Source organism: Lepidochelys kempii, chromosome 21, assembly GCF_965140265.1.
Source record: "Lepidochelys kempii isolate rLepKem1 chromosome 21, rLepKem1.hap2, whole genome shotgun sequence".
Lineage (NCBI taxonomy): Eukaryota > Metazoa > Chordata > Testudines > Cheloniidae > Lepidochelys > Lepidochelys kempii.
The window spans coordinates 1297985-1316921 of NC_133276.1; the positions used below are offsets into that span (position 1 = coordinate 1297985).

Consider the following 18937-nt stretch of genomic DNA (forward strand, 5'->3'; position numbering starts at 1 on the left):
GCGTGATTTTTATTGGAATTGAATTAAGCATTCTCACCTGTTCAATTTATTGAAAACATGCATTTTTTAAGCTCGAAAATAAGTTTCCTCCTCAGGTTGTTCTTGCCCATGAATTCCCCAGCTGATGTCTGAGAGACTCTCAAAGAAGGAGAATAAAAATATACAGTTTCCAGACCCTTTGCATGACTGTTGAAGAGTCCAAGCCCCAGGACTCCCTGTAAAGGCAGCTGTCTCCCAAGTGACCCCTTGTGGCCTTGAGTGGTTCTTCAGTTCCCTGTCTTAGCTGTGTCTACACTGCACCCTGCTGGCAGCAGCAAGTACTGTACACCTAGCTATGTGCCAGAGTGAAAACCAGGCTGTGTCCACGCAGCAGTGTGTATCTGTGCATGTCAGTTAATGGCTTTGGCAGCTAGCCTTTCCCTGCTTCCAGAGCCTTTCATGGTGGCATGGAAAGGCTTCAGCAGCAGGACGATGCACTACTAAAAATAGCAGTGTAGCTGGGGGAGGCACTGCTTGGGTATGCAGAGAGCTGGGTAGGGCACATACCGCAGTGTTTGGACACTGCTATTTATACCTGTGCTAGAGGGGCATGCAGTGTATATACTCGATGTGCTCCTGTATGTAGTATGCAGTGTAGACATACCCTTAGTGTTCCTCTTCAGGGCCCGCAGTAAACTACACACAGGCTTCTCTCTGTTCAACCTCTGCTCCTTAGGGGCTGGGTTTATTAACTTCAGAGTCTCCAGACAGAGTCTGTGAGGTTCAGCTCAACTGGCTGCTTTTAGTAGGCCACTCCCAACCCTTCCTGGAGTTCGTTTCTTTTACCCTGTAGTCTGCACCAGGAGCCTCTTGCTCACTGCTGCTGTTACACTGTATGCCACAGTTTCCTGTTCCCCTCTCTTGACAGAGACCAGCTGTCGTCTATCATGCGCCACTGTGAGATGGGTAATGAGGCACACGGGTGGGCTGAACCAACTCCTTCTTAAGGCATGTCTACATTGCGCCCCCCCCCCCCAAAACAAACAAACAAAAAACCGAACGAACCCATGGCAGCAAGTCTCAGAGACCCCAGCAACTGACGCGAGCTCATGTGACGGTTAAAAAGAGCAGTGTAGAAGTGCCCACTCAGGCTGGAGCCCCCATTTTTGGGTTTCAGAGCTCGGGCATCAGTGCAACTGGGAACATCCACACAGCTAGCTGTTTTTAGCTCCAAGCCAGCATCAGCTGACCTAGGTTATGAGACTTGCTGCCGTGGCGTTTTGTCTTTTGTTTTTGTGTGCAGTGTAGATGTACCCTCAGTGTCCACCCTGTGACTCTGAGTTAAGAGCCACACCAGGTTAGACCTCCCACACTTAGGGAATGGCTTCTTCCCTTATAGCCGTAAAACCCCTCCTGTGCTGGTGAAGTGGCTGCTCTTGCTACCTTGGGAGCAGCAGCGCAGAATTTGCTGTGAAGTCCACTGACAATCTTTGTAGATCTGTTCTCTGCAGTAAGTAAGCATTCAGTAGGTATGGTCACACCAGCAAAACCTCAGATAAGGCTGCCTGCTATAGCTGCAGCTGGGTTTAAGCATAGACTGTAGTCGGGTGTCTCTTATCACCAGCATGCAGGACCTTTCCTGTGTGAGTTGAGCTCACTTAGCCACACCTCTGGCTGCTGGGAGCATATTTGCATTATGAAATTATCAGCAAAAACACCCTTGTACTCTGTCAGCAACTCCTCATGTTTACACAGTTGCAGGTAACCTGGTTCCAATCTCTGTGTAGACATGACCTTTGAGTCCTAGACTTGTCCTAGGTAGGGTATCCCTTGGTGAATGATGGACTTTGGAAAAACTTCATTCTGGACAGCTGTGTTTTTTACAGTAAATGGTTATTGTGAAACTTTGCCACACTCAAGTGCATGGGCGCAAGACTGAGGGATGAAATAGCCTGTCAGCGCTTTACTGCCCAAGGGAGGAGGAGTCTCCCTAAGGCACTTGCCCTTGGAGTGTGTGACGCATACTGAGCTGACCAGAAAGGAAGAAAGCTTCTAAAGGTTCTATGCACAAACATTACCCGGAAGAGGAATAGCTGCAGGGACAGCTTGGCTTCTGTTTGAACTTCAGATAATCCCGGGGGGGGCGTATTAAAATGAAGAGCCCTAGGACTTTTGAGGAGCAAACCGAGTGCATTGTGGAGGCACTTCTCTCTGATCTCTTAGGGGAAGACGAAGGGACTGCTTTCCACAGTCTGGAGACAGACTCTTCTGCTGAGTCATGCACAGGTAAAGTCACCTGGGACCAAATCTCTGGAGGGAGGCAGGAGGCTTTCTTGGCTGAAGGTTCTAGGTAAATGTCCTGTTGGGGGTGTTCCTGTAATGGATAGGGACGAGGGCTGCATTTGGGCTGGCAGGTCTCAAGCGAAGCAGGGTTGGGATGGGTCAGTATTTCCATGAGAGTCTCCAGGTGACTGCAAGGAGCGGTGTTGCCCTTCCCTCTCAGTCCACATTGAACCATTTCCCTGATGTGGGACTACGGAGAACTATGCTATTGGAAAGGACACTCTGTCCAATGAGATGCAAAATGGAGATCCTGACTGCTTGTCATTGAAAAGTCCAGGCTGTATCACAAGCATGCAGATTAAATATATTTGTAATAGTCTGTAGCGCACCTGGGATTTTTGGATTCAAGTTATAAATGCCAGTAACTTTTTCACTCGCCAAATCTCCATAAAAATAACTTGTCTTAATAGTGATGGGGAAAGTGTAACTGGTCCTGGTAACCAAAGAACTAGTTATCGTTAATGTATCGAGTACCAACACTGTACTTGGTTCTTAACAAATAAGGAAAGGTGTGGTCTCCGTCCCGGGGAGTGTACAGCCTAGTTCAGACCCAGTCAAAAGACAATCTGGCCCAGAGAGTGGCTGAGAGTTGGTGCAAGTGGGAGGTGCTGTAAGCATCAAGCAGCATTTGTTTCTCAAAGGTTTCATGGAAGCATGGAGGAGGGAGCTGAAGGAGGAAAGGGAAGTTTGGCCCAGAGGGAGAGTCTCCTATCTGCCTGTCCCCTGTGCTGAGCTCCCATTGGGCTAATGGGTCACATACAAGTCTATTTCCACTGACTGGAGTATTGTGAATACAGCCTGGTGAATGGCTGCAGCTCAAATTAAGTTTTCCTGAACCTGTGGAATCTAGTGTGGGGTTTGAACCAGAGTTCTAAAGGGGGCTGGGGAATGCTAAGCATTAAAATACCCAAATATCTGGAGTAATAAGCAAGCAACTTAGCAATGTAATAAGAAAGGGCAACTAGGACTTACCCAGGCATGGGAGGAGCAGCTAGCAACTGCGCTAGATAACGTTGCCCACACTTCCTGTCTTCAGTGGCTTACAACTTTGCCAAAGTTGTAACAATTTGGATTGAAATTTTCAGTGCTGGGCATTTGCCTCAGGCTGAACTCTGTTTTGGAAAATGTCAAGAAAAAATAGCTATTTCTTCGAATGTGTTTAGGGAAATGTGTTTTGCCCATCTTAAATTTTTAAAACCGTTCGGCTGAGAAGCTCTAGCGCCATCCTGCATTGGAGCAGGAACTTGAAACTTGGGCAGAGGGCACATTTGTGTCAGGATTGTGCCTTTTACCATCCCTGTGGCAAAAGAGCCCAAACTAGCCAAATTGTTAAGCCTTTGAAAAATTGCAGTTTGCACGTTTATTAGAAACTAAATGGTTTGACAGGTGAATTTGCTTAAGGTTCTGCCTGTACTGAGCATATTCCAGCCTGGAAGTGCAGGGGATAAGCAGGATTTTTTCTGCAAATGCTGCTCCCAGCTGACTGGGGCTCCTGGGGTACTGGGCACCAAATCAGAGAATCTCTCGTTCTTGTTGCTCCCCCTGCTGTCTGCCAGGAAGCCTGGAGAAGGAGGAAATAATAAGCTGGGCATTGGGGATGTTGGTAGGAGGATGAGACTAGGGTCTGGAAAGGGTAGTGAACTGGAACATGAACCCATGTCAGGCGGAGGGATTGGGACAAAGAGACAAGGGGGCAGAGAGGGTCAGACTTGTGGGAGGCCAGGGGCAAGGGCAGAAGGGTCTCACCATTAGACACACTGCCCTTCAGAACCTAGATTTGAACCTAGGAGTTGTGTGTGTTCCTCTACTGTCAACAAATAGCTGTGTTAACCCCTTTGGCAAACTCTGTCTCTCACCTAGTGCCTGAACCGCATGCTCAGCCTAGTTCTGTTACCAGTTGTTCTGTTACCAGTTACTCTGTTAACTCAAGTGGTACAGGTCTGTGCTGTGGATCTAAAGATCTGAACCTGACTGATGACCCAAATCGGGCGTCAGTATGATTTCACATGATAGAAATTCTGGTTTTTAGTCTTTTGGATTTTTTAATTAGGAACTATTAGGAAATATTCTGTGATAATATAATTAAAATCGTCCCATAATGTATATGCACAAGGGGTCCAAATTAAGGTTGCATGGGGAATCTTCATCTGGCATTTCCTAACTTCTGTGTGCCTGACTTCACATTCTCTTAACCCAATTTTTTTCATGTAATATAAAATTAAAAAATAAGGAGTTTAGATATGAAACAGGCATTCTTCACCTCAACCACTTGACCTGCAGGTTGTACCCCCTCTCCCTGCTCTCTCTCTGCCGTCTTAGAACTTCAGCTCTCTGCGGGAGCAGAAGCTTCAAGTACCTTTGATTCGGTTATTATTGCCAGTCATCTGCGTAGACTGGGAGATGAATATAACGAGGACCTGGAGCGGCCTGCCCAGCGCATCATTGCCGAGGTGGCTAAGGGAAAGGTAATGCACAAGCACTCTCTTTATGCCAGGGTCTACCCATCTTCTGCAATATGCTGTAGAGCCCCAGCACCTCCTTTCTTAACTGAAGTGCTGTTATGTGAGAGGATGCTTTGTCTTGAAATGGGAGGGGCTGCTCTTGGACAATGGACAGGGAAGGGGAATGAAGAAGGGGAGCTGTCTGAACAGCCCCAGCCTGTGTTAGCTGACCTGACATGAGCCTGGTCTGAGGCTGGAACTCATCCTGGCCCAGTTTCAATACGAATGCTCATGCACCTCTAGCTCCAAACTTTTTGCAGTCCTAGTTAAATTGGAAACTGTCCCTCCTTCTCCCCCAGCACTATTGTGTGAACTACAGTAGCACTGTACAAACACCTAGTACATATAGTCTCTGCCCTGAAGACCTTAGTCTGACTTAGATGTACCAAGCAATGCGCTGCCCAAGGGGGGTCACCTGCCTCAATCATAGAGCAGAGCAAGCCAGGCCTGGGTAACCCTGTGGGGTTTGAACCAAGACTTATTTTAACCGTGGTATTTTATAAAGCCTCCTCTTGGTGTTCCCAGGTAGAGGAATTTGGAGTCATGGTGGATTCTCTCAGCAAGAGTTGGAGCAGCCTGAATCCTGAGCTGGGCTATGAGAGAGCTTTTCTGGCAGTGTCTGTGAAATTGTTAGTGTACCTTTCCCGGAAAGTTCCAGCTGTGGCTCGTCAAATCCAGCTTGTGGAACTGATTAATGGGAACCGTGAAGTGAGAGGATACATCGAGACCCGTGGTGGCTGGGTGAGTGCTCAAGGATCACTGAAGTTCTTCTGTTGACACTTGTGGCTCTGTTCCTTTGCCAGTCTGCACTGGCTACAGTGTGACCCAGTGTTCTGAGGGCACCATTCATTGCACTTCCAAGGAGGTGTCCTAACCCTGTCAGCCTGCCTACTCAGCCCTGCAACATGCCATTCTGGGGCATGCCCTGGCATTGCTGGCCACTGACCCCAAAAACACCAGACTGTTCCACCTTGTAGTCCTATGTTTCAGGTGTTGTCTCTGTATCTGAAGCACATCTTGAAAAACATCTTGGTGAAATCCTGCCTTCACTGAAGTCAATGGTATGCTTCCTATTGACTTCAACAGGATTTCACCGCTGTCTTAGCACCCTGCGAGTCTTAACATTTCTGCCCTAGATAAGTTCATAAGGAATAAAAGTTAATCATATTTAGCACTTTCTAGCTCCTATGGGCTTTACAGACACTTTCTCTCACCCCCTTGTGGGGGTAGGGTTCCCCATTTTACAGCTGAAGAAACTGAGGCCTGGAAAGATGAAGTGACTTGGCCCAGGCCAGAGGGAAGGTTGGCATGCAAGCTGGGAGTAGAATTGGTTTCCCCATCCTGCACTTGGGCCACCTCTCTTACTGCTAGTTCCTTTAACCATTGTTTTTAATTCTTTCTTTCAATTTTTTTAGGAGAACTTTGGAAACTGATGGAAAAGGCTACACTGCCTCCAAGGGAATGAAATGGCAGCTTTCAGTGACTTGACTTAAAACTATTAAACTGTTTTCTGAAAACCGTTTTCCCAGCCATCAGTCTTTCTACTTCCCTCTGCCCTGAAGATCGATACAGTCAGTAATTGGGACATCTCAACACGTAGCTATTCTTCCACACCAGATGTGGCTCTCTTGTTCTTGCACTTATTCATTTATTTACAAATAATTTGTAGGATTGATTTTGTTTCCCTCTAACATAGGCTGTAAATGCAACTTTTAAGTGTGAGGACTCACAATAACACTTGTTTGTTCTGCCAGCTTTGGTGCTGAACTCCTACCCTGCAACCCCGAAGGGAGAGGGAGCCAGAGATGGCTGCCTAGTATAATGCTGGGAAACATGGATGGGCAGGGTGTGAACTGGCTTGAGGGAAAGTAGCTGTGCTGCTAGTTGATTTAATAGGGCAGTTGCCCTTACAGCCTCTCAAAGGGAAGATGTCATTTAAAAATCAGGTTGCAAACAAGTGTCTCTCTCTGTTACTAACACACCCTAGATCACTGGAAGGGAAAGAATATCAATATCCAGTTTGTCATTTTTAAGCATTTTATTTGCTATCTGCATTTCTCTCTACTTAGACAATGGCATCAGTTTCACTGGCGTAGAGTTAGTTTCCAGGTCAGGGGGCTTAGTGTGACCATGTTTGGGTTTCAAACTCTGCAGGTCAATGATTGTTTTAAAATGGTGGTTTTCCCTTAGAATTTTCACACATTTCTGTTGCTCTACAGTTACAAGAAGGATTGCTTTTACAAAATTTAAATTGACAGAAATGTCTCTTTGGGGGATAGAGAGATCTGTTGCCACTCAGAAAACCAGGCAAGAGTTCTGCAGAAGTACTCCGAACTGGATTTGTGACAAAAATCCAATAACTCTGCCATTTTGCTTGTTTTTTGCTAATCTGTAACTAACCCTGAAATCCCCCAAAGTCTTTGCTTTGCTGTCTGTCTGTCTGTCCAGGGACACTCAATCTGAGATTTTCACTATTGGTACAGAATCTTTTGCGTGTCTAGGAAGTTTAGGGGGTTTTGCTCCTTTCATATCTGGTGCCCAGTATGAAGTCTTCTCCTTTCTGCCACTGCTGACTCACTCTGGGTGTTTGGGTCTTGTCAGCTGGAGAAGTTTCACTAGGAAGTTACATAAGGTGGAGCAGTTTGGCATAGTGGGTTTTTTTTAAAGGCTAATGGAGTTGGAGCCCCTTGACCCTGTCTCCTAGCAGTGATTCCTGGTGGGGCAGGACTAGGTACTCTGGCCTGGATCTGGGGAAGCCTGGCTGGGAAGGGTTGATCCCAAATATACACACAGGCATTCTTTGTCTAGGAACCTTATGTAGGTTTCAGATTAATGTGACGAGCGCACAAGCTAACTGAACCTGTTCTGTGTGCACAGCATCTGTCAGAAGCATTTTTGGAACATAGAGTGCAGCTTACATGCAAAAGAGAGAGTTATAAATGTGACTGGAAACTGTGGATTTTGCATATGTCTTTGTTGCTAGAACAGTTTGTGTATTCAGAGTTTATCAAGACATTGCTTCCTGTATGCTGAATGGTGTACAGAGAAGTGTGGTCTCTTGGGTGACCCAGTGTGCTGGAGGTGTCCAGATGTTCTACTGATAACAGGTCCAGATGACTGCACCCTCCTGTGCCCCAGGGGAAGGCAATATCGCATTGCTGATGATGGCTTGGAAATTAGACTTCACCAAAGACCATGCGAGTCTCTCTGACCTTCTCTTGGTGGGATGATGGAGGGGGGCACTTCAAAGATTCTGGAAATGAAGTCTTAAAAACAAAATATTTCAGTTTGTTTTAATCTAAAACCAAAGGATATTTTTATTGTAATGTGCTTTCTGACTGTGTTTGTACCCTGCACTCAAACCCACTCAGAGCAGCCCTGTATGAAACTCAGCAGGTGGTCAGGTAGGATAGATGCTGCATAGCTACCTGCCCTTGTATACAGAAGATCAGCAGGATAATTATAGATGTATCATCCTGGCACATTAGGCGTTGAATCTTGTACTATGGAAAAATAATTTTCCTAGATTCCCATGCAGGTTCCAGATTTGAATTATACTCATGATCCATGAATAATTTGGGCCTCTTAAATATTTCTTGAATGGGCATCTTTTTTAGTGAATAAGGGTATGGTTGGGTCAAGCTACAAGCAGGCAGCTCACTCTTAAAGAAGCATGACATTCTCATTTATCAAGGATTTGGGACAAATTTATAATCCGTGGGTACCTTTGATTTTGTTAATACGATTTTACTGGTAGTTTTTTTTTATAATTCAAAGTATCCATATTTTAATCAAATTATCTCCAGGCTTATGGTATATAAAGGAAGAGGAAACAATTGGTACGGTGTCATGACTATGATGTATCACAAGAGCAAAGAGCTGCAACTCACTACAATATTAGTCTTAGGACTCAACTTCTGTTGGTAAATTTTGGTATTTGGTTTTGGTTTTTAAACCTCATGCCAAAACCACATGAGAAAACAGTTCCATTGATATGAACAGAAATGTAAAGCAATTAAAATTTTACACTTAAAAAAATTCAGAAAATTAGTATACCATATGTTAAGAGCTGGGGATCAAAGATTTACTGCTTGGGAGTAAGTATATCAGAGCGCGCACACTACTGGCAGTACACAGAAGCAGTGTTCTCGAGAGAGCTGCTAGCTTCCAGCAGTGCAGAAGCAGGAAACTGCTTCTGTTTAGTAAATAAGCTATTTTTTTTTTCTTGATGATAGGTTTAAAAAGCTTCAGTAGAAATGGAAATTGTCTTTATAAATATTATAAAATATTTACAGCAAATAAAAAAATAAAAACCTGCCTAGTCTCTCAAGTCACATTTGAGCATATATTTGTAAAATGCACATTAATAATATTTTAATACCTAGCTTTTATATAGAATTCTACACACAAGCATCCTTTGCTTGACTGTTTGGTAGAGAATTGTAACACTGTTAATTGTGCTATAGAACTGAATGAAAATTGTCTTTACAGTTAAAAGAAACTCACCACTTTTCTATGTCCTGTTGCTCTGAATGATAATTAAAGATGCTACTAGAATAACCAGGAACAACCAGCGCAGAATAGCCCATGGAACTGGGATCCAACTACTAAAGCAAAAGAGGGGACAATAAATCATTGAGTAGCCACTGTGGAAATACCGGATCTGCAGGTAAAAGATGCTTTTACGAAACATTTAATACAACAAGCACAAGTTCGACTGGAGGAGATTTTTTTCAAAAATGCCCACAGAATTTAGGAGCACAAGTCACATTGTAACCATTTGTTTTTCAAACAGTGGTGCTGACTTCTGTTGTCTCATTTGTTGCCCTTATTTCTAAATAGAAACATGGGGATCTCCATAGTGGATCAGAACAATGGTCCATCTAGTCAGGTATCCTGGCACCAGCCGAGGCAAGTAACAGATGTCTTACAGGAAAGTTCAGGAAACCCAGTGAGACAATTATGGAATATCCTGCCCACCTGGTAATCTTTCCTTAACCCTGAAGGTTATGATGCCCTGAAGAATATGATCCTCTTTATAATTTATTACAGTCCTTCCTTCTGTAACTGAAAGTTCTCAATGTCCATATACGTGCTTGATCCTTTTTTAAGTCTTGTCAAGCTCTTGTCCTCTCTGACACTTTGATGCAGTGCTCTGACATTTGGATCAAGTTGGCAATTTCATTCCCTATTAAATCTCTTCTGTACTGATTTTCTTTCTATCATGTCTCTTTCTAATATTCCCAGTGTGTCAGTCGCCGTGGTACCTAGGCACAAATATTCTCACCATGTTAGCTACAGTTTGAAATGTCTTTAGACAGAAATTTCCACTTAGGATTTCTGAGAGAAACCCTATCTAATCAGTAGGAACCCACAGTTGTGATGGCTGGTACCTACTCTTCTGTGCCAGGATGACTAGAGGAGTTGGAGCAAGGTGCTGAATAGCCCATGAAGGGTGTTCAAGGCATCTCAACTGTGAACACTGGGGTTGTTCTTATACAGTTGTATGATTCACCATCTGTAATAAAAACATACAATTGCTTGTATAGAATCCAATGCATATTCACTTGGCATTTGACATTTCATATTCTCCCCTTAAACTACAAGAAGGGCAAAGAAAATAATGTACATTACATTGAACAGTTCTCTAGTTACTTAAGAAAATTAAACCTTCCTGTCTGTTACAGCTAAGGAGCATTCTCCTTTAACTCAAGGGGTAAAGATCTGGTATTTGTGGGAGCAAAATGTCTGACATTCCGTTCCCCATGCTGCACATGTGCCGGTATTGTTTGCACATGTACGAGGTGTCTAAGGATGAGTACAATAGGCAATATAAGAATGGGGAGACGATACTGCTGTATTTGTAGCTTGATTCCTTTCTGCTTTTGGGGGAGTCCATATTTAGTAGGCATAACGTAGTGTGAGAGGAGTTTAACATGTATTTTACAGATTTTTTTTGCCTATTATTTATTAATCAGTCCATGAAGCTAACACTGAAATAAAAACACTACCTGTTAATTGTAACTGGTACGTGCAGTTCTCTTTTGCTGGGGTCAGCACCTCTGCTCTCAACACCTGGGTGGATTTGTTCGTTCTGCGAGTTGAAGCTTGGCAATAATAGGTCTGATTCTCCAGGAGGTCTCCACAGTGAAGCACCAGGTTGCTGCTGTGATGATATTGGTCGGAAAGCTCTTTCTGTACCATGTGTAGTAGACATTAGAGCCTGTGGCTGAGTGACATCTGACAGTCACTGATCTCCCTAGGCAGGATTCACCGGGATGGCTGGTGAGAGTAATAAGGGGTGTGGAGAGAGGCTCTGAAATGGAACCACGTAGTTGTTCTGGTGAGATGCAATACACAGAAGGGTGTGAAGCACTGTTTGGATTACCCAATCAGACTTTGCTGCAGATATCCCTGTCTAGTTCTAGGCTCTTTCCAAGGATTAGTCTCAAGAGGCTGCATGGCTTCACTGCTGAGTTTAGAAAGAGTGGGAAAGGCAGAGGCATTTACATACTATTGATCCTTGATCAGTGAGTTCACAGTACAAAAGCCTCCATATGCTTTCGTCACCACACCAGACTGAGATGAATCTCTGGACAAATGTGTGCCAGCTTTGGCATACGTATTTATCTAAAACTGAATAAAATGAGGATTAGCAAGACAAGGTGGGTGAGGTAATATCTTTTATTGGACCAACTTCTGCTGGTGAGAGACAAGCTTTCCAGTCACACACAGCTCCTCTTCAGGCCTTCTGGATCAGGAATCATCTGTTAGGATAAGGTGAAGCTGCTACTACATCAGGAATTCTGTGATTGAAGGGGATACCATGTATTTTTAAACTTCAGCTCTTCCTCTCATCACTTAAGAAAAGAGGTTGGTTAGCCTAGTGGTTAAGGCCCTGGACTGGAACTCAGGACATCTGGGTTTAGTTCCTGGCTCCACCCTAGACTCCATGGGACCTGGGGCAAGTCAGGTAGGTCTTGTCTATACGGTATGGCAAAGCACACTACAGGGGTTTGAATTCTAAAGAGCACTAACTGGCACAAGTAGACCCTGCTGGCGCACACTAAAAGTTCTCTAGTGTGTATTCATGTAGTACTAGTACTGTGTGAATGCAAAATAAGGAGCATTACAATTCACACCTCTCTAGTGCACATTGTCGCACCATGTAGACAAGCCTGTGCTCTGTCTGTGTTTTGGTTCTCTAACTGTAAAAGGGGGCGGGATAACAGTACCCCCTTTCACTCTGTATTGTCTATTTAGATTGTAAATTCTTCAGGGCAGGGATTGTCTCTTCCTGTGTATTTGTACAGTGCATAGCACAAGGGGGCTCTGATCTCCGTTGGATATCCTAGATACCACTGGAATACAAACAGTGTTTCTGTATAACTGCAGAATACCTCTTGCTACTGAGGTGCTGAGCCACACAGAGCAGCTCTGTTCTTGTTTTGGTGTCATTCTGGCTGTGCTTTCATTACTACTTTCCCTTTTCTGGTTTTGCAACTGCAGTATTGTTCATTCCCATTTGACATCAAATACAAGTAACTAAATCACTACAGGTATCCCATTTTTTTCAGTCAAGTTATAAAACTAATGAATCTCATGAGACATTACAATGTTTAAAGAATCATTACCTTCAGTTACAGTGAGTTCCACTGCAGTCATTATATCTGTATATGGCCTTTGTATTCCACACCAATACGTTCCTGAATCATCTTCTACCAGCTGGTGCAGTAGACAGGGTTACTGTTTGTCTTTGCTGTGTTTAAGTCATAAGAACTTAAGAACAGCCGTACTGGATCAGACCAAAGGTCCATCTAGCCCAGTATTCTGTTTTCCAACAGTGGCCAATGCCAGGTTCCCCCAGAGGGAATGAACAGAACAGGTAATCCTCAAGTGACCCATCCCCTGTCACCCATTCCCAGCTTCTGGCAAACGGAGGATAAGGATGCCATTCCTGCCCATCCTGGCTAATAGCCATTGATGGACCTATCCTCCATGAACTTACCTAGCTCTTTTTTGAACCCTGTTATAGCCTTGGCCTTCACAACATCCTCTGGCAACGAGTTCCACAGGTTGACTGTGCTTTGTGTGAAGAAATACTTCCTTTTGTTTATTTTAAACCTGCTGCCTATTAATTTCATTTGATGACCCCCCTAGTTCTTGTGTTATGAGGAGTAAATAACACTTCCTTATTTTACTTTTTCCACAGAGTCTGTAAGTGTCAGATAGTGAATTCTTAGTCTGGACCATGCAAAGACCCATTTCTGCAGAGAGGTCTGTGCAATCTAGACTACGCTTTTAGGTTCTGTGTATTTTACAGCTCTGAAAAATGTTTTTTCTATGTTTTAAATTCTGTGTCCCTTTTTTTCAAAGTTATTAAGTATCCACAGTTCCCTTGACTTCTATTGAAGCTGCAAGTGCTCAGCCTGGATATGACAATATGGAAGATCATACGTAAAGCACACTATGTTGTGTATCAGTTAAGGTAGCTGCACATGTAACATGCCTAACAACACACCCACCTCAAAAACAAAGAAATTAAAAGCTGTCAGGTAACATTACACACTCTTTGCTACTCTGGCCAGAGATGTGTACATCAGCTCCAACACACACAGCATGCACCACAGCACACTGGGGCCTTAACACTGCCAACCATGCTGGCATCCCCTGCAGCAATTTCTCATCACTGCAAACAGAACAGATCCTCCCACCCATACTGTCTGCCTGGGGAAACACACTTGTTCATGGTTGAGTCAGGGGATGTTGGCAGGTCAGGGAAGAGTTATTGTTGTCTATGATGTATGATGGGTGTGCTGGCAGTCAGAGGGTAGGAGAAGGTATGGACCATTAAATGACTATCACTTTCTGGCTTTTGAGGTTGTGTGTGTGCAGCAATGTACTGTTTATGTATAAATTCCCGGGTACTCCTAGATATAGAAGTGTCTCCTCCATGGCTGTGGTTTATTTCACAAACAGCAGGCTCTTCATGAAAGTACCCAGATGGCACAAAAACTGTCAACTTTGTGAATTTCTTCTTACTGCTGAAATTTGGTAAATGTTGACCGAGGGGCTCTGATGTTTCTCATCAAATTTCTTCATCAGATGTTTTGGGGAGCCATTGGCGGGGAGAAGAGCAAGGGGCATGGCTAGAGAACAGGTCAGCACACTCTCAGAGCTAACAGTTAAAATGTGTACATTTCAGCCATCTAGGAACATTCATGAAGATTCTGTCCTTAAAGTAGCAGTTGCTTTGTTGAGGATCTGCAACAAAGCACAACATGTTATCTATCAGCTATCTGGGGAGGTTCCCCTTTCAAATCCATCTCACCAGGTAATAGCCCTCATAATCACCACACACTGCCCTCCACTCGTCTCAGGAATAAATCCATAGTTTCACATACGGGGCTCTGCAAGTACCTCAGTGGGAGAGTTTTATAGGCTAATCTACATACAATTTTTAAGTGCTGTATATAATAAAGGAAAGGAATTACTCCTAAACCTAAACATTTCTTTGAATAAAACTACCCGCATGTACTATTCAAGATTCACCTTTCTGCCAAGGTTTGTGTAGATTCGCAATGCTATTAAAATGCACATTGACAAAAATGAGACTGTCATAGACAAATGTAAGAAACATGCTATTAAAATATAAGAAAAGAAACCAAACATGAACTACAGAGAAAATTCAAAGGGCCTAAAACTTAATCTATGTGAAATTTCACATCATACTACAAACCTATAAAGCAAGAAATGAATGGATATGCCCATTTCAAGCCATTTACCTGCACTCATGTAAAAAGTGATTGGCACCAGGGAAATTTACCCCAATTTGAAACAGTCTCTTTTTTGCACTGGTGTGGCATGAGTTTGCACCAATGAAGCCACCTCAGTGCAAAACAACCCAGAGCAGAAAAGTCTTGAGTCTGCTCAGGTGTTTGTATGAGATGTGTGATGGTTCAAAACTGAAATAAACATATACACACACCTGTGAGCCATGGTTCTCAAAACACATTTTAGAAATTAGCTATGTTGAAATATTTTTCTTACCTGTACATAAACCCAAAGTACAAAGCAGGTTCTCATCTTGAGTTGAGATGAGCTGCAAATTAGTCTGTACAGGAAATGTCCAGCTCCTAAATGCAACTCTTTGTGAGTTCACTGTTCTTGCTGCCGCCCACTTACAAGAGACTGTTACCAGTAAGTCATGCTTTCTGATTGTGGTTTTGAGAAATCCTAACTCCAGAAAATTAGATGACCCCTTCTGGAACAGTATCACCAGTTCACAGAATTTGGGCAGTTAAACCTCTGTTAGCCTTGTTACGTCACATCCAATCCATCCCCAAAGGCCAATGCAGGGTTGTTCCTACAGTATCTTCTCTGGTATTATGGCAAAAATGTACATGTCTCATGAAAGGAGGCGGTCCATTACTTCCCTATACTGTGCGACACAGCATTTACTGGGCCCAGAATTTACACGTCCCAGCCAACAAACAGCTGGGGGCAGCATCTTCCTACTGCAAAGAGGAACGGGAGTTACTGGCTTTCCAACCATAAGTAGTTTGCTACAAATACAGAAGGAGAGATGTTAGGCTTCTGTTTGCGGCCAGACTATCCCTAATGGAATGGTGGACTAAAGATCCATTTTCTGGGATGGAAGCTCTGAGGACTGTCAGTCAAACAGCCTACGTTCCAGGACCTGCACAGTCTCATAGTGAGTGGCCCCTGTGGATAGCTGTGTAACTTCTACATTCTAATGTAAATCCTTGATCCTGATGTGGCTTTCCAGAGTTCATCCCAGGCCATTTGAAAATGCAGTGACCTCTGAGCATTTCAGGATTTGCTGGAGGAGTCTAATGTGTTTAAGAACCTGCACTGCTGGAGAGAGGGCTGTCAAGTCTTTCTCTTAGATGGCTGTTTATCAGCATAGGGACATTTCCGGTGAGACTGAGAACTACAGATAATGCTGGTGAATGTGGCCAATACTGCCCTGGTTTGCACAGCCAATGCAATTCCCCTTTTTTCTATCTGTGTTATATGGCTCTTTGATCTTAGAGTGGAGCTGACTTCAGAGACGGATATGATGAAGTCTGATGTTGAAGAAAACTGTATAGGTAAGCTTAGTGAGACCACCCAGCTTCCTCTTTCCATAAAGAAATGAGCGCAGTAGTTCACACTCTGAAAAGGAGGCACTAGGGCCCTGAGTTAAGAATCTTGTTTTTTTGTTTTTGACCACACGGGCTGTTACGCACTAATTTCCTTTAAGACTTGCAATGAAGTCAGTAAACCACAGCCTTCAGCAGGCGCTCTCCATGCTGGTGCTTTCCGTTATGATATGCACTTGACATGTCCATCCTCTGCTTCGCCGGACCAGTCTCTCCCTGTCACACAACATGGACCAAAGAGAGATTCTGCTGCAAAACCTGGACAGGGCCCAAAGCAGGAAACTTAACAGAGAGGAGTTTGCAAACGAGTTTTTGGTAAGTCACCTACAGACACATTTCTGAGTCTAAGCTAATTTTATGGGGAAACTCTCAATTGTTGAAGCAAATTCTGAACTGGGATGTAATGATTACATGTAACACTTTGTTTTTTTACTAAGTCTAGAACAAAAATGGATCTAGAAACAGTGTTAAAGAGAAAAGAGCAGTTTAATAGTTTCCATCCTAAGTGAAGCTGTGTTTAACAATTCGATGCTTCCTGTTTCTTAATTTGCAAATGGACTCGTAGGAATGTAGTTTAATTTTTGCTGCAGGGGGATTAGATGCTCCACTCCTAATACCACCAGTGGGGGCCAAGTCTCTAAATATTTGAAAAAGCCTTTTCCCTTCAGCCATCTATCTCAGAGAAAAGTGTGAACTCAAGTGGGTCAGAACTGAAATACACACTGGGTACCTCAGATGACCACTCAATATGGTTCACACCAGTAACCCATCTTGCCATGTGGAAGAAAACCCAGAAAAGGGATCTGATTGCAGAGAAATTCCCTGACAAATTCCTGCAGGGACTGGTCTAGTCACTATTTCATATTGGCATTTGGGGCCATAGTTGGAGCAGGAAAGAGGAAAAAAGTAATAAACTGGAGGTGTTAAAGAAGGATGTCCGTCCGCTCTCTGCATCGCTACGGTCCACACCGGCAACTTCTGAGGTCTCGAGCTGTAGCAGTTCGCATGGAAACGCACATTTTATCCAACATGAATGCATATGCTGTAATATTTGTTAATCTTTTATTGGACTAACTTCTGTTGGTAACCAGAACAAGCTTTTGAGTTTCACAGAACCTCTTTCAGCTCCATAGAGCTCGAAAGCTTGTCTCCATCACCAACAGAAGTTGGTTCAATAAAAAGAAAAGGAGTACCTGTGGCACCTTACAGATTAATCAATTTATTTGAGCGTAAGCTTTCGTGAGCTACAGCTCACTTCATTGGATGCATACTGTGGAAACTGCAGAAGACATTATATACACAGAGACCATGAAACAATACCTCCTCCCACTTCAAGTTTTTTTGTCAGCAGGAGAGTGGGGTGGGAGGAGGTATTGTTTCATGGTCTCTGTGTATATAATGTCTTCTGCAGTTTCCACAGTATGCATCTGATGAAGTGAGCTGTAGCTCACGAAAGCTTATGCTCAAATAAATTGGTGAGTCTCTAAGGTGCCACAAGTCCTCCTGTTCTTTTTGCGAATACAGACTAACACGGCTGTTACTCTGAAACCTGCTTCAATAAAGGTATTGCCTCACTCACCGTGTCCCTCATGTCTGGGAACCAGCGTGGCGAGACTAACACGGCAAGTAGTAGTATTGGCATTTCTCTCTCCCCCTTGAATAAAAGTTCCCTGTTGCTTCAGGTCACCAGCAGCAAAAGCTGCTATAGACTCTCTTTGTCCTAATCTACATTTTAGGACCCTTTGGAATACATTTGGCCAGGGGGCTGGGCTCAAGGTTTCCTTGCGGAGTCACATAAGAATGGCCATATTGGGTCAGATCAATGGTCCATCTAGTTGAGGATCCTGTCTTCTTACAGTGGCCAAAGCCTGGTGTTTCCAAAGGAATGAACAGAACAGGTAATCATCAAGTGATCCATCCCCTGTTGTCTGCTCCCAGCTTTTGGCAAACAGAGGCTAGGGACACTTCAGAGCATGGTTTTGCATCCCTGCCCATCCTGCCTAATAGCCATTGATGGACCAAACCTCCATGAACTTATCTAGCTCTTATTTGAACCCTATTACAGTCTTGGCCTTCACAACATCCTCTGGCAGAGTTCCACAGGTTGTCTGTGCGTTGTGTGAAGAAATACTTCCTTTTGTTTGTTTTAAACCGGCTGCCTATTAATTTCATTGGGTGACCCCTAGTTCTTATGTTATGAGAAGAAGTAAATAACACTTCCTTATTTACTTTCTCCACACCAATCATAATGTAATAGTTCTGTTTAATGCACCTATTTTCAAGGCCCCAATCTTTGTCAGCTGGGCATGGGCTTATCAGTGTGGAGGGATTGTCATGTAAATCCAGAATCTCATGTTTAACAATGACCCAGTCCTAGGAATTCACAGGAATCTTATTTGGGGATTTACCTAGTTAGTTGCTTTTGGACATACCAGCTGGAGATTGGCCTCCATACTAACCCCACGCTTTGGGTTAGTCCCTGGTGCTCTAGGACAGAGTCCCCACTGTTATTGCTCAGCAAGACTTAGAAACCTCAGAAGGATGGTGATGCTGTCACAGCCACAAGCCTTCAGCATCCCGGAGGCACTTGTGTAACTAGTGAACAGAGTCCCCTTCCATCGTCCCAGGGGAAGGGAAGGGGGCTGTGCATAGCCAAGACTGCTGGTGAGAATCCAGTCTGCTCAGGTGGCCCCCACATGAGCCAGCCCCCACTATGTCTTCCTAGAGAGGAGTCACTTCAAAGGCTTAGGAAAATGTCAGTTGCTCACTGACTATCTCCGGTTCTCAGGTGCCTCTTGTCAGAGAGCAGTGATTAGTCTGAGTGCTGAGTACCTTGCAGTAACAGTCCAATTGTTCCATGGAAAAAAGCAATGTCACCGGTGGCTGACTTTCCCCACTCAGTCTCTAAAGCTTGTGCTGTATCGTGTGAGGGAGGCTGAGCTATTGGGG

At 44.0% G+C, this 18937-nt stretch overlaps 2 protein-coding genes and 1 long non-coding RNA gene across 15 annotated transcripts in view; 2 read left to right on the top strand and 1 right to left on the bottom strand.

Moving 5' to 3' along the window:
- The first annotated feature begins 84 nt into the window (after positions 1 to 84).
- Positions 85 to 6355, top strand: BCL2L15 (BCL2 like 15). Of its 2 annotated transcripts, none has more exons than XM_073319662.1 (4): positions 85 to 2265; positions 4603 to 4787; positions 5349 to 5564; positions 6239 to 6355. In XM_073319662.1, exons 1-4 carry the CDS (start codon positions 2133 to 2135, stop codon positions 6254 to 6256), a joined length of 552 nt encoding a protein of 183 aa, XP_073175763.1. In that variant the 5' UTR covers positions 85 to 2132; the 3' UTR covers positions 6257 to 6355. The 2 variants fall into 2 exon arrangements, with proteins under 2 accessions (XP_073175763.1, XP_073175764.1); XM_073319663.1 differs by having other exon boundaries at positions 4642 to 4787.
- A 487-nt stretch (positions 6356 to 6842) lies between these two features.
- LOC140901222 (uncharacterized) overlaps positions 6843 to 18937 on the bottom strand; it is a 42976-nt gene continuing 30881 nt past the window's right edge. For 5 of the 6 annotated variants that reach the window (XR_012155793.1, XR_012155798.1, XR_012155795.1 and 2 more), the window contains exons 3-6: positions 10835 to 14087; positions 10221 to 10341; positions 9330 to 9430; positions 6843 to 8089 (exon numbers count right to left, since the gene is read on the bottom strand). This is a non-coding gene — a long non-coding RNA (uncharacterized lncRNA). The remainder of the gene's footprint in view (positions 8090 to 9329; positions 9431 to 10220; positions 10342 to 10834; positions 14088 to 18937) is intronic. The other variant, XR_012155797.1, reaches the window with a different exon arrangement.
- PTPN22 (protein tyrosine phosphatase non-receptor type 22) overlaps positions 9403 to 18937 on the top strand; it is a 37995-nt gene continuing 28460 nt past the window's right edge. For all 7 annotated transcript variants that reach the window (XM_073319637.1, XM_073319640.1, XM_073319638.1 and 4 more), the window contains exons 1-2: positions 9403 to 9492; positions 9666 to 16303. In XM_073319637.1, coding sequence (XP_073175738.1) covers positions 16217 to 16303 — 87 coding nt within the window. In that variant the 5' untranslated portion in view covers positions 9403 to 9492; positions 9666 to 16216. The remainder of the gene's footprint in view (positions 9493 to 9665; positions 16304 to 18937) is intronic.